The following is a 12828-nucleotide window of genomic DNA, read 5'->3' on the forward strand; positions in this document are numbered from 1 at the left end:
TTCATGAGAAAGGAAAGATAACTTGGAGGGTAGAAATAAGAACCCAGAAGGTGGAGCCAAGAGCCACAAAGGATTACTTTCAGACATTGAGCCCTAATCTACGAAACATCAACCTGTACGTAACTGAATATCAGAATTGCTGACCAGTGACTCTTGTGTGACTCCCTAGTCCCCCTTTTTTTGTTTGTTTGCCGTACGCGGGCCTCTCACTGTTGTGGCCTCTCCCGTTGCGGAGCAACAGGCTCCGGACGTGCAGGCTCAGCGGCCAGGGCTCACGGGCACAGCCGCTCCACTGCATGTAGGATCTTCCCGGACCGGGGCACGAACCCGTGTCCCCTGCATCGGCAGGCGGACTCTCAACTACTGCGCCACCAGGGAAGCCCCCTAGTCCCCCTTTTTGAAGAAGAATGTCTGTATAGCAGTTATCCTATGCCTATCCTACATTGAGTGTATGTGGTGGAAGATAATTTGTCTCTTTGGTTCACAAGCATTCTGAGAAAGAGGAACTGTAGTCAAGGGGCTTATGGAACTACATCTGAGAAGTCATCTACACCTGACTTATATGATGAGATTCTGAATTCTGTGGTGATGCTCTAATGGAATGAGACTTTTAGGAACTTTGGGAGGAAGAAAGTACATTTTGCATATGGGAGCAACAGGAATCAGGGAGCAGAGAGTGAATTGTGGTAGCAGACCTCCAAGATTGTCCCCAACGATCCCCACATTCTGGTATTCACATCCTTATAATAGTGCACTCCTACGCTGAATCAGCGTTGTTCTGTGTGACCAAAAGACTCAGCAGAAGTGATAGCACGTGATGAGGCTAGATCAAAAAGACCTTGTGGCTTCTGCCTTTCTTTTTCTCTTATATCACTTGCTCTGGGGACCCACCTGCCATGACATAAGCAGTCCTATGAAGAGGTTTCCATGGCAAGGAACTGAGACCTCCTGCAAACAGCCATGTGAGTAAGCCCCAGTCAAGTCTTCATATGAACGCAGCCCAGTCAACAGCTTATCTGCAGCCTCACGGCAGATACAGAACACGAATCACCAAGCTATGCCCCTTCTGAATTCCTGATCCACAGAAACTATGAGAAAATAAGTATTTACTATTTTAAACTTCTAAATTTGGGGATAATGTAGTGATAGATAATAATTCATGGTGTTGTTATTAAAAGTTCTATAATATTTTTTTCCTAAAGACTGCCTGTTCTGAGACATTCTCAAAACCAGTTACCAAGAAAGTATTAGGGTCCCTTTTAAAAGAAAATAGCACAAAATGGTTGATACACATCTTCATCCCAGAAAAGAGCAAAATATCAAACTCTGCAGTAACGACTAGACAATAAAGACCTCTATTCTTTGTGCATCGTCTTCCATAATTCAAATGATTAATAATAATATTATAGAGGCATTTAATCAATACGCCCCCATTGAAAGGTTTAATTCAGTTGTGGGTGACAGTAAGAAAGCCATTGGGGATGAGGAAGGGAAAGAAGGGGCAGATGAAAAGAAAGATGATATCAGAGGGCAGTGCAGTGTAGTGGTTAAGAGCCAAACTGCCTTCAAATCCTGTCTGAGTGACCTTCCTCATTTGTAAAATGGGAATAATTACTGTTCGTCCTCACAAGATTGTTATAAGGATTAAATAAATACATGTAAAGTACATAAGAGAGCACCTAGCACATAGCAAGTACTTGATAAAGTCACTTACATCATCCTGGAGGTGTGGATGGGATGGGAATGTATAGATTTATTTTGGGTCACAAAGAAAATTCAGTCACAGACTTACTTGGCAGGTTATGCTGCTTTAGTTTCCTTTCAGAAAATCTCAGGAGAGTGCAAAGAGAAGCCCTGATCTAACTGGGAGGCGATTAAAACTATAGTTAGTGGCACCTATATTTGTTTTAAGCACCTCTCCATCCATCAGCAGAAAACCTCCTGGACAGCTTGAGTACACTCTAAGTGTTGAAAGTTATGTCTACCATGGATGGGGTGACCAAATACTTTATTATCCAAACTGGGACACTTCTGAGAATAAAATAGGTCCTAGATATAATTATACGTGAAAAGTAGGCTTAAACTGGAACCGTTCCAGGCAAGGAGCAATGAACATTTTGGTCACTGTGACTGTAGCACAAGTTCATAGAAAGAGGCGATATGCATGTTTTAATGAAATCAAACAATAACATTTTGCAACTGCGCACAGAATGAAGAAATGGTATCTACTTTCAATAACTGCCTTGCCGGAATTTGAATAATTCCTATCAGAGAAGGCCAAACACTTACAATTATATCCATATAACAACTACACATAATAAAAATACATCTCAGAAACACTTGACCTTGTTGACAACTTTTATCTTCTCAAAAGTCCCTCTTCCTTGCTTCCCATGATCATACTTTCTCCCAATTTAAGCTCTATTTATTTTCTCACTTTCTTTTACGGGCTCTTCTTCCTTCTCCCCTCTCTGATATTCCCTTGGCCTTTTTCTCATTGCACACACTCCTATTTGCTGAGCTTACACACTCTCATTGCCTGAACTATCACACGAAAGCTGATGACTCCTAAATCTTAATCTGTAGTCCCAACTTCTCTCTTAAGCTCTAGACCTGAGCTATCCAATATGATAGCCATTAACCACTTGTGGCCATGGAGCAGTTGTAATGTGGCTATTTAAAACTGAGATGGCTGTAAGGATAAAATATACATCATACTTGAAAGACTTAGAAAAAAATGAATGGAAAATATCTCAATAACTTTTATATACATTGTGTATGCTTAAATGACAATATTTTCAGGTATATTGGGTTAAATAAAATGTATCATTAAAAAAATCAACTTACCTGTTTCTGTTTACTTTTCTAAATGTAGCTGTTAGACATACCTAACATATATAAAAGTACATACATAACTCACATCTGTAGCTCACATTATATTTCCATTAGACAGCACTGCTCTAGATTCCTATCTCCTACTAATTATGTCAACTCTGAAATTCCACCAGCACCTCAAATTCAGTATGTGCAAAACTGAACTCATCAACTTCTGTGTTCAGTCCATTCTCCCCATCAATGATAGAGTGATATTGCTAAAACACATATCCAGTCACATCACTTCCTTGCTCAAAATTCTACAATAGTCACTTTCAAGATCAAAAAATAATAATAATCTAAGCCTCTCAGTCTCTACCTTCAAGGGCTTACAGTGTCTCCTCTCTTACTCTTCACAACTAAACTGAAAGCTCCAAGAAGGCTGGGACTATGTCTCTCAATCAGAAAACAGGAAAAGGCAGACTTCTCTCATGGCGCAGTGGTTAAGAATCCGCCTGCCAATGCAGGGAACACGGGTTCAGTCCCTACCGGGAAGATCCCACATCCTGTGGAGCAACTAAGCCTGTGCACCACAACTACTGAGCCTATGCTCTAGAGCCCGCGAGCCACAACAACTGTGCCTGTGTGCCACAACTACTGAAACCCACATGCCTAGAGCCCGTGCTCCTCAATGAGAAGCCTGCGCACCGCAAAGAAGACCCAATGAGGCCAAAAATAAATTAAGTAAGAAAAAAAAGAAAACAGGAAAATGCATCGCAAAGACACAATTCATTTAAAAAAAATGTTTTTTGGAGTGATTCTTAAAACTATGTGTAAAACCCAGTTCTAAGTGTTTTGGGTATACTTAATCCTTACAACAATCCCATAAAGAAGGTACTATTATCTCCATTTTACAGATGAGGAAATAAGGCACAAAGAAGTCTAAGGGATGTGCTCAAGGTCACACAATTGGTATATAATGGAGTTCATAGTATGTCCTGGGAATGGAATACAGTCCCATGGGGCTACAGCATGGGGTGCAAATGAAACTAGAAGCTAAATTGGAGCCAGATCATGGCACGCCTGAAATGCTTTCCAAAAGAGTTTGAATTTTCTTCTATAAACAATGAGGTTTTTGATCTGGGAAGTGATTGGCATGCTCTGACTGATATTTAAGGAGATAACTTGGGTAATCATGTGGATGGCTGAGGAGCAAGCGACTAGAGAGTTCCTCCATCTCCATACCAACATTTCCTCCAAACGCCCAAATTTCCTGTGTGAGAGTTACTGTGAACTCCTTCTCCCTTATTAATCAGACACTTAGTACTATCAAGTTTGCTTTCTAAATCTTTCTCCAATTCATCCCCTCTTCTCTAGTCCCACTGCCTTTAAGTCACATCTTCATCACCTCTTACTGAGGTAACTGAAATAGCCTCTTTACTACCTCCAGTCTTACTCCCTCTAGTTTATCCTTCACATGGCCCCAAAAGATTGTTGCAAAATTTCACTCTGATCATGTCAATCATAACATTAAAACCCTTCAGTGGCTCCTTATCAACTTCAGGCTCTTTAGCACAATATTCAGGAATCTTCATGATTTCACTCTTGTCTGCCTCTACAGCGTCAACTCCAGCTACCCGCCCTCTCCAATTATTAAACGATTAGCTCCTCCTCGTATTGCATACCTCTGCGTCTTGGCTCGCTGGGTTCTCTGCCAAGAACTCGGTTCCTCCCTTCATCCACCTAACAGCAGTTAACTCATCATTCAAGACAGCTCAGGCTTTATTTCCTTTGGGAAACCTTCCTACACACCCCTCTTTTCCAGGCAGAGTTAGGTGTGTCTACTCTGAACTCCTGTAACATTCTATGATAAATATTTATACAATTAATTATACCATATTTTAACTACAAACTTTCTTTCATAAGTCACTCATCAGAGTGAGGTTGTGTCTTACTGATTTCAGTTACTGAACCAATATTTACTGAATGCTGCCAGCACGCCTCCCCCCCCAGACGGAGAGTGCTTGGCTAGAGCATCTTCTCCCACTCAATTCAGCTGTATGACTTCCACCCTTCTCCCGTACATTGCACGGAGATTTACAGAAAGAGGCGGCCAGAAATATCTGCTTTGGACCCAAGGTTAAGAAAGTCCTTTCTTTAAAAGTGTTAGAAGGAGAAGAATTTAAATTTTAAAAGTGCATATAACGTCCCAGGTCTTCTCACATCTGTATGTGTACATTTAGTATGTGACTTCTACTTTTGTTTTTTCTTGTAAATTCAGTTTGCCCTTCTGAGAGAAAAAGTATGTATTATGATGGTGTTTCTATATGTTATCCAAATGGGTCCCTTCCCTGGGATGTGACTGGGCCAGTGGCATAGTCTTCTTGAGATTTTGCCGAGGGGAGACTAGGCTGAAACTGAGGAGCCAGTTTAAATTTAAGTATCCTGTTGACCTTGTTCAGGAGGAGAGAGCAGAGAGGATTCCTGCACGAATACAAAAATCATAACCTTTCTGAAGGGCTGAGTTGTAAGACGTCTTCCAGGTCACCTGGGTGCTCTGGCTCATGCATAAGTAGGAAATGGACCCAATACTCCCCGCAGAGAATCCTTCCCTTGGGACCCAATCCTCCTCCACACTCCCCTCCCCCACCCAAGACTGACCCTCTTCGCATTGTGTGTGCAGGCGCGGTGGCGACTGCTTCTAGAACCAGCCCTCACAACCTCCCTCTCGTAGCTAAGCTCCGGAGATGTCAAAGATTCTTAAGCAGGGGTTTTCCAACCTGCCACTGAGGCTAGGCAGGCGGGCCCAAGCTGCGATGTAGAGAATTCGATGTCCTAGCGACCTCCTCGGAGGAGTGGATCGAGTTAAATATAACCGCGCGAATGGAATGGCTCTAAAAATAAGGCAACAGCTGGCCAGTCCACAGCCCAGTCCCGGGAAGGGCGGGGGCCTGAGTGGTCTTGCGCAGGAAGGCCGCTCCGGGGCCGGGGCGAGGAGGCAGCAGCGTCCGCGGCCCCGGCCCTAAGGCCAGCGGGGTGGGCGCGAGCCGCCCAGGGCCTGAGAACCTCCACCCGGCGCGGGCCCCGGGGACTAGACTCAGGGTCGCTCGGTGGCCTGAGGGGGAACTTTTGAAAGACTCAGAACCCCGGCGAACTTGCCTGGACGTCACGAGGTGTAAAGGCTGGGAGCTGAACTCCCGCTCGCCCCGCCGCCAGGGGGAGCTGAGCGCGAGCGGAGGAAGCCGAACCCTCGAGGAGGCCGGGGCGTAGCCGGAGATCCAAGTGTGGGGGACGTGCGGCGGCGGCCGCGCGCGCACACACGAGGCTTCCGCGGCGAGTGGCGCTCGGGCCTTCGCGCCCCCCACGTTCCCAGAAGGACCTTCCCGCGCGAGCCCCTCGGCCCTGCGCTCCCTCCCGCGTCAGCGCCCCAACCATCAAGGCTACAATTGAAACGTTTTCAAAACGGGCTATTTATTTGCTCCCAATAAATCGATCCGCAGTGATTGAGAAATCGATGTGGCCTGGGTGGGCAAGTCGCTCTCGGGGAGGGAAAGGCGCTTCCGCCGGGCGCCCGCGGGGAGGCCGAGGGCGGGTGCTGGCTCGGGAGAGGTCCCGCCCGGGCCACACCCGAGGACCCGCCACCTGGGCGCGCGGGCCTTGCCAAGCCGCGTTCCCTCGGGCGGCGAGGGGCGCGCGCCCGCTGCCCGCTCTCCTCGGCCCCTCTCGCCTTTCTCCCCCGCGCGCCTGGGAGGCTGTGGTCGCCAGCGGCCGCCGCGCCGCTCCGAGGCTTTTGTTGCTCCTCGTTGGGCTGAATGGGGGTTTTGTAAAGCGGGACAGATAAAAATGAGCGGCATCATATTGTTTGACAGAATGATCCCATATGATGAAGTGTCGGCTCCGAAGGGGGTGAAAATGGTGAATTCCTAAAAACCCAGCCCTCGGCTCCTCCGCGAGCTGCCGGTAGCCTGGAGGGACCCAGCGGACAGCCGGGCCTGGCCGCATCGCACCAAACCGGGTCGAGAAGACTCGAGCTTTCAATGCCAAGTCATTTTTAAACCCCAATCCTGCCCAGGACCTTTCTCCTCGCGGATGAAAAGAACAATTTTCGAGAGAAAGGCTCGTTTTGATTAAATCTGACATGCTGCTGATAACTCCATGCTAATGTGAAATAATTAACATAATAGCCATAATTAAAAGCACGCTAACAATGCCATAAATTTATCACACAATTTTACTAGCTTTCTGCCCCTAACTACTCTCTCATCGTTAATTAAACGTGTTGCCTTTTACAGAATGGATGTTTATACATTTCCAATATAAATAAATTCGAAGCCATCCTCTCTCTCCCTCTCTCTTCCTTTCCCTTTGGTCTCTCGCCATTACAAGGCACTTCTTGGCATGGGCCTTGAGTGCCGGACACCTTGTAAATAAATGAAGTTTTGAGATGCATGTACATTAAATTAATCTTTTTTCCCGCATCCCAAAGAGATCTGGAAAGGTATACAAGGGTGGAAATAGAAGTAACTTGGATGCGTTGGGGACCCGGATATCATCTCAGCCCTTCCCACCTCCCTTGGTGGCGGCCATCCAGGCAGAGGCTGATAATAGTTTAACACATCTGTGAAGATTGTCAAGAAAGAGCCGACTTTGGTTTTTGCGGGGTGAAGAGAGGGGTATATTCCAGATGGGCTCCACCCACGTTTTGTTTCCCCTGCAGCAGAGGGAGGGTGGCTGCTCTCTGTGGGAGTCCCGCCCCTCACTGCGCTGAACGTGGTCCTTTCTCCCCGTATTGCAAGAAAAGCGCACACGCGCCCGGGCGTAAAGATTTATCTCACCTCGGGCCAACGATTTATTCAAACCATTGGCATAGTCTCTGACTTAAAGAAGTCGGAAGAGGGCACCTGAGTTCGCTTGGGCCTGGCGAGGGGTAGGTGGGCCATTCCAGCCTTCCGCAGACTCTGACCGTGCCCCTCGTCCTGTGTTGACCACTTAAGAACCCAAATTGAGTTGTAATTAATTTCCCCTTCTCCGTCATAAACTGTTCCATCCACTATGTCTCCCCCACCCCCATCTCAACCCCCAGGACACACATTCTAAATCTTCCCTCCCCCAGATGTCTCAATTTCCTTCCAATCGATCCGAACTCCACTTTTCCTGTTTCCTGTTGCTAGAACCTCGGTCCGCTCCACCACCACTACCAACCCCCGCCCCCAACAGCCCCGGTCCTGGCGGCTTCCGCAGCTGGGTACCACGGACTCTGCCCGCCCCAGGAGAAACGGAGGGAGCCTCATTACATTCTCTTTGGCTGAAACGTTTCAAACATTTGAACAGGTGAGACAGCTGGCTGCCATCTTCTTTAAATCCCTCCGGGGAAGTTTGCTTGTTGTGACCCAAGTAGTCACTCTCACTCATAGTAATTGTTTGTGTGTGTGTGTTTTCATTCTACCTCCCCAGTAACCCTCTGAAACTCAGAAAATGTTTATCCACATTTCTCTTTCCTTCCCTCCCCCCACTAATATTTCCGTTCCCTCTATCACATCTTTCTTCCCCCCACAAATGTGTCCCTGTCTTTCTGTATCCGTCTCACTTCTCCCATCTCTGTCTGTTCTAAAGTTTGGCGGTAACTGACGACCTGTGGGCTTTTAGCTGCAAGCTGAGATTACGCGGCAAACAGGATTTACTCAGCCCGGAATCTAGTCGGCCTAGGACAGGACCCTGCACCTCGTCGGGCTCGGGCCCTTCCGCCCTGGCGGCGTCCCGCGGCGATGGCAGCGGGAACCTTCCTGCCTCCCACCTGGGCTGCCGCTTAGCCTCCTTCCAACAACGGGAGGTTGCGCGGCGCTACTGTCCGCCCGGAAGGAGGAAAGGGCGGCCGGCTCCCTAGCCTAGAGAGGTCGCGGGAAAATCCGCCGCCTCCGCTGGAAATCGATATTCAGCCGTTGGGCCCGCACGGGTGCAGGACGTCGGGGCCGCAGCCAGTAGGTCCCGCACGTCTCATCATTTAGCTAATCGAGTCGAAAAGTTTCTGTAAGGGCCAGACCCGGCATCAGATGGTAACACTGATTGAACAAGAGATTAGCACAATAGATCGCTAACCGAGGGGAAGCGTTGCTTTTCACGCTACGCCCCGTAATTAATGGTATGAATCAATTAATTTGACTTTTATTGTGTCGAAGGATAAAAGCGCAACAAATGGAACTGGCGGCTGGGAGTTGTTCACCTCCCACCCCTTCCCCCAGGGAGGTTCCAGAGACACCGGGGAATGGACGGATTGGGCCAGGTCCTGGCCGAGGGAGGCTGAGAGGCAGAAACAGCGGCACCGAGGGAGTCCTGAGAGCCAGCCCTGGCGGGCAAAGAAATCGAAATTAGGCTCATTTGGAGGATACTTCAAGAACACTGCGGAGGGCAGCCCCTGGAGCCGCCACCCTCCCGCACGCACACACACACACACACACACGCGCGCGCGTCCACGCGGGCCCAGCCTCCCAGGCTGCGGTAGGGCTCCTGCTGCGGCCCGCGCCTGCCTCTGGGGCTCTATAACCGAAGCTGAGCAAAAGGAATTTGTGAATTTGCGAATTTCGCTTTCTTTTTCGTGTCCTTCCGACCTTCCTTTTGTAATTATTGGTTTACTGGGACAGTTGCAGCCGGGACCTCCGCTGCCGGGGGGATCGGTGGGCAGCCAGCTCGGCGCTCCGGTCGGTTTCGCTGGAAGCTGTCTAGGTGGTATTGTAAACGGTTCGGAGCCTGCGGGCCACAAAGCGGTGCAGCTGCGGAAATGAACCCAGATGCATTTTAGGGTCAGGTGCAATCGGGGTTTCATTTAGATACAGAAAAGCCTTGGAGTTTCGTGGGCGTCTCAAGTTGGAGTAACTGCCCCAGCTTCAACCAGAAACATCCTGCGAAGTGGGGATCCAACGTGCTAGTGTTTTAACCGGGAAATTATCTCATGAAAATTAAAGTCAATCTGTGTGTCGCACTGCCTATAATGAAGCAAGTTTACGTGTGTCTAGGCTAAGGAAAGAGGGGGGTCGTAGGTGAGAGACACAGACAGGGAATCAGAAGTACTACTGTCCGCCAGGAAATGTATCAGTTTCTCAGTGTCTTCTGTAAATATTTCACTGTTTTCCTCGGACCATCTGCCCTTGTGCTCCTTCTTCTGGTGAGGCCTGCATTCCCCTCGCAGGCCTCAGCGGCCAGACTGGGCTTGGGTTCCAAGAGCCCGCCACACCCGGTAGGCACTCGCGCCTCGCAAGGAGGCTGCCTAAAAATGCGAGAGGGGAAGAGGCGGCCCATCGCGGATTCACCCGGTCAGGTGCACTATTCTGAAGTGCGAGGTCCACGCGCCCCAGCAATGCAACGCACCCGGGTAGGTTTGCGCCCCCGCCACATCCCAGTTAAATGCCCACAGTCTTTCCTACCATCACTGACTTTCCTTGCCAAAGAAATTCGGTGCTCACTGGCCGCATCCTCGCCTCCTCCTCCTCCTCCACCTCCTGTTGCGGGTTTCTGAGGAAGTTAAATCTTGGAGGGTTTGTCTATGCCCTGAGGAAAAAGAATCCACGTTAGTTAGCAGCAGTGAGAGCCTAGCCCGCTGGCAAGCTCGGGGCCGGCCCCACTCTCAGGAGCCTGGGCCTGGGCGCCTGCGAAGTCACACCGCCCGCTCCCCGCGTTGTCTGTCCTCGCAGCCTGGGCGCGGCGTCTAACCTAGAGGCCCGAAGCCTCTTCCCGGCCCCACTCGACTTACCCTGGCCGCTGACAATCCCGGCTCCTTCCCCAGCGCCTCATTTCCGACTTTTTCACATGCTAAGTCGTTTAACAACTCCGAGCAGCTAGTTAGGGCTTCTTTATTTATAGGTTCCCTGTTATTTTAAGTCTTTTTTATTTCTCTCGGCAACTATTCTAATAGATTAATCAATAGCCATTTTCTGATCTTCGGGAACCCCAACTGATGCTGCTGTGGCCGAGCGGGAAAAAAAAAAAAATATATATATATATATATATATACATATAAACACGCCCACATCGAGCCTGGAAAGCGAAGGCAGGACCAGGTGGTTTGACTTTAGGGGGAGGAGGAGCGCCTCCCCTCAGTAGGTGTCTCCGCCGACTAAGCACTGAGGCAGGAGTGGCTCTTAAGTCTAATTAGCAAGAGAGAGCCGGGGCGCAGCCCTTACTCTTTAGAGCTAAAAAGAATCAAACAAAAAGAAAACAGAGACTACTAAGTTTTTCTTTTAAAAAAATAATAATAACAACAGGATGGGAATCTTGTCCTATGTTCTACGCCCAGTCCTTGCCTAGGGAGCGTTGGCAAAGCGGGGAGAAAGGAGAGGGGGCGGGTAGGGCAGGGCAGCGGAGCTTCGGGGTTCGGCGGACGCTCACAGGCCCACAGCCTCACTCGTTCACACGCACCCATCCGCACTCACACCCACAGGGTCCCTCGACCCCCGCGCCAGGCTCCAGCCCAAGGTGGGGTCTCGGGGCGGACCGGGGCGCCCTCGGGACCCGCGGGATGCTGGCGCACGGTGCGGCGCGGAGTTGCGCGTCCCTCGTCCCTTTGTTGACAATTCTCTCAACCAACTTGAGTTTGGCCGGCTCAGCGGCGGCCCTGACGTCACGCACGGTCACGTGGCCCCGCCTCCCGCTGGATCTTTAAGTAGAAAGTAATCTATCAGGCCAGTCCTTAAAACGCGACTTTCGACTACGGGGGCTTCAGCGCCCCTGACACCCCCTCCCCCCGTTGCCCCTGCCCGCGCCCTCCCGAGCTGCTCGGCGCCCGGCGTCCCGCGCCCGCCAGCACTGCTCCTGCTCCCCACTCCCGGGCCAGGGGCAGAGGAAGGCGGGCGAAGTGAGGGGGCGCGGCGTGGAGAAGCCGCCGGGGCTGGCAGCGGCAGCGAGCGCCTAGTACCGAGCGCCAGAGACAGCTGGAGTTTGCGGAGCGCTGCCACTGGGGGCGGACGGCAGAGCCCGCTCCGCGCGATGCCGGGCCGCCGAGTGTGAGCCAAGCCCGGAGAGCCCCGAACCACCTACGCCCCCCTCCCCTCTCCCAATCCCCCATCTTTCGGGGGCGCCCAAAACCCCTTCTCTGAGGTTGGCGGCAGCCCCTGAAGACGCCCATCGCGCACCACTCCTTCCCCGCCGCCGCCACCAAACCCCGAGGAGGGATGACCCTCTCCGGCGGCGGCAGCTCCAGCGACATGTCCGGCCAGACGGTGCTGACGGCCGAGGACGTGGACATCGATGTGGTGGGCGAGGGCGATGACGGGCTGGAGGAGAAGGACAGCGACGCGGGCTGCGATAGCCCCGCGGGGCCGCCCGAGCTGCGCCTGGACGAGGCGGACGAGGTGACGCTGGCGGCCCCCCACCACGGGCAGCCTCAGCCGCCGCACCAGCAGCCCCTGGCACTGCCCAAGGAGGCCGCTGGAGCCGGGGCCGGGCCAGGGGGCGAGGCGGGCGCGTCCGAGGCCGACGGCTGCAAGGGCGGCGTTGGCGGCGAGGAGAGCGGCGGGAGCGGTGGCGGGCCTGGCTCGGGCAGCGGTGCGGCGGGAGGCCTGGCTCCGAACAAGCCCAAGAACAGCCTGGTGAAGCCGCCCTACTCGTACATCGCGCTCATCACTATGGCTATCCTGCAGAGCCCGCAGAAGAAGCTGACCCTGAGTGGCATCTGCGAGTTCATCAGCAACCGCTTCCCCTACTACCGGGAGAAGTTCCCCGCCTGGCAGAACAGCATCCGCCACAATCTCTCGCTCAACGACTGCTTCGTCAAGATCCCCCGTGAACCGGGCAACCCGGGGAAGGGCAACTACTGGACCCTGGACCCGCAGTCCGAGGACATGTTCGACAACGGCAGCTTCCTGCGGCGCCGGAAACGCTTCAAGCGCCACCAGCAGGAGCACCTGCGTGAGCAGACGGCGCTCATGATGCAGAGCTTCGGCGCCTACAGCCTGGCGGCGGCGGCCGGCGCCGCGGGGCCCTACGGCCGCCCCTACGGTCTGCACCCTGCGGCCGCGGCCGGCG

General features: G+C 51.6%; 1 protein-coding gene across 1 annotated transcript in view; it reads left to right on the plus strand.

Annotated features, from left to right (window-relative positions):
* The first annotated feature begins 11975 nt into the window (after nt 1-11975).
* FOXD3 (forkhead box D3) overlaps nt 11976-12828 on the plus strand; it is a 1402-nt gene continuing 549 nt past the window's right edge. Inside the window, exon 1 of the mRNA XM_007464299.1 lies at nt 11976-12825. Coding sequence (XP_007464361.1) covers nt 11976-12825 — 850 coding nt within the window. The remainder of the gene's footprint in view (nt 12826-12828) is intronic.

This window comes from Lipotes vexillifer, unplaced genomic scaffold, assembly GCF_000442215.2.
Source record: "Lipotes vexillifer unplaced genomic scaffold, Lipotes_vexillifer_v1.1 scaffold47, whole genome shotgun sequence".
In the NCBI taxonomy this organism is placed as follows: Eukaryota; Metazoa; Chordata; class Mammalia; order Artiodactyla; family Lipotidae; genus Lipotes; species Lipotes vexillifer.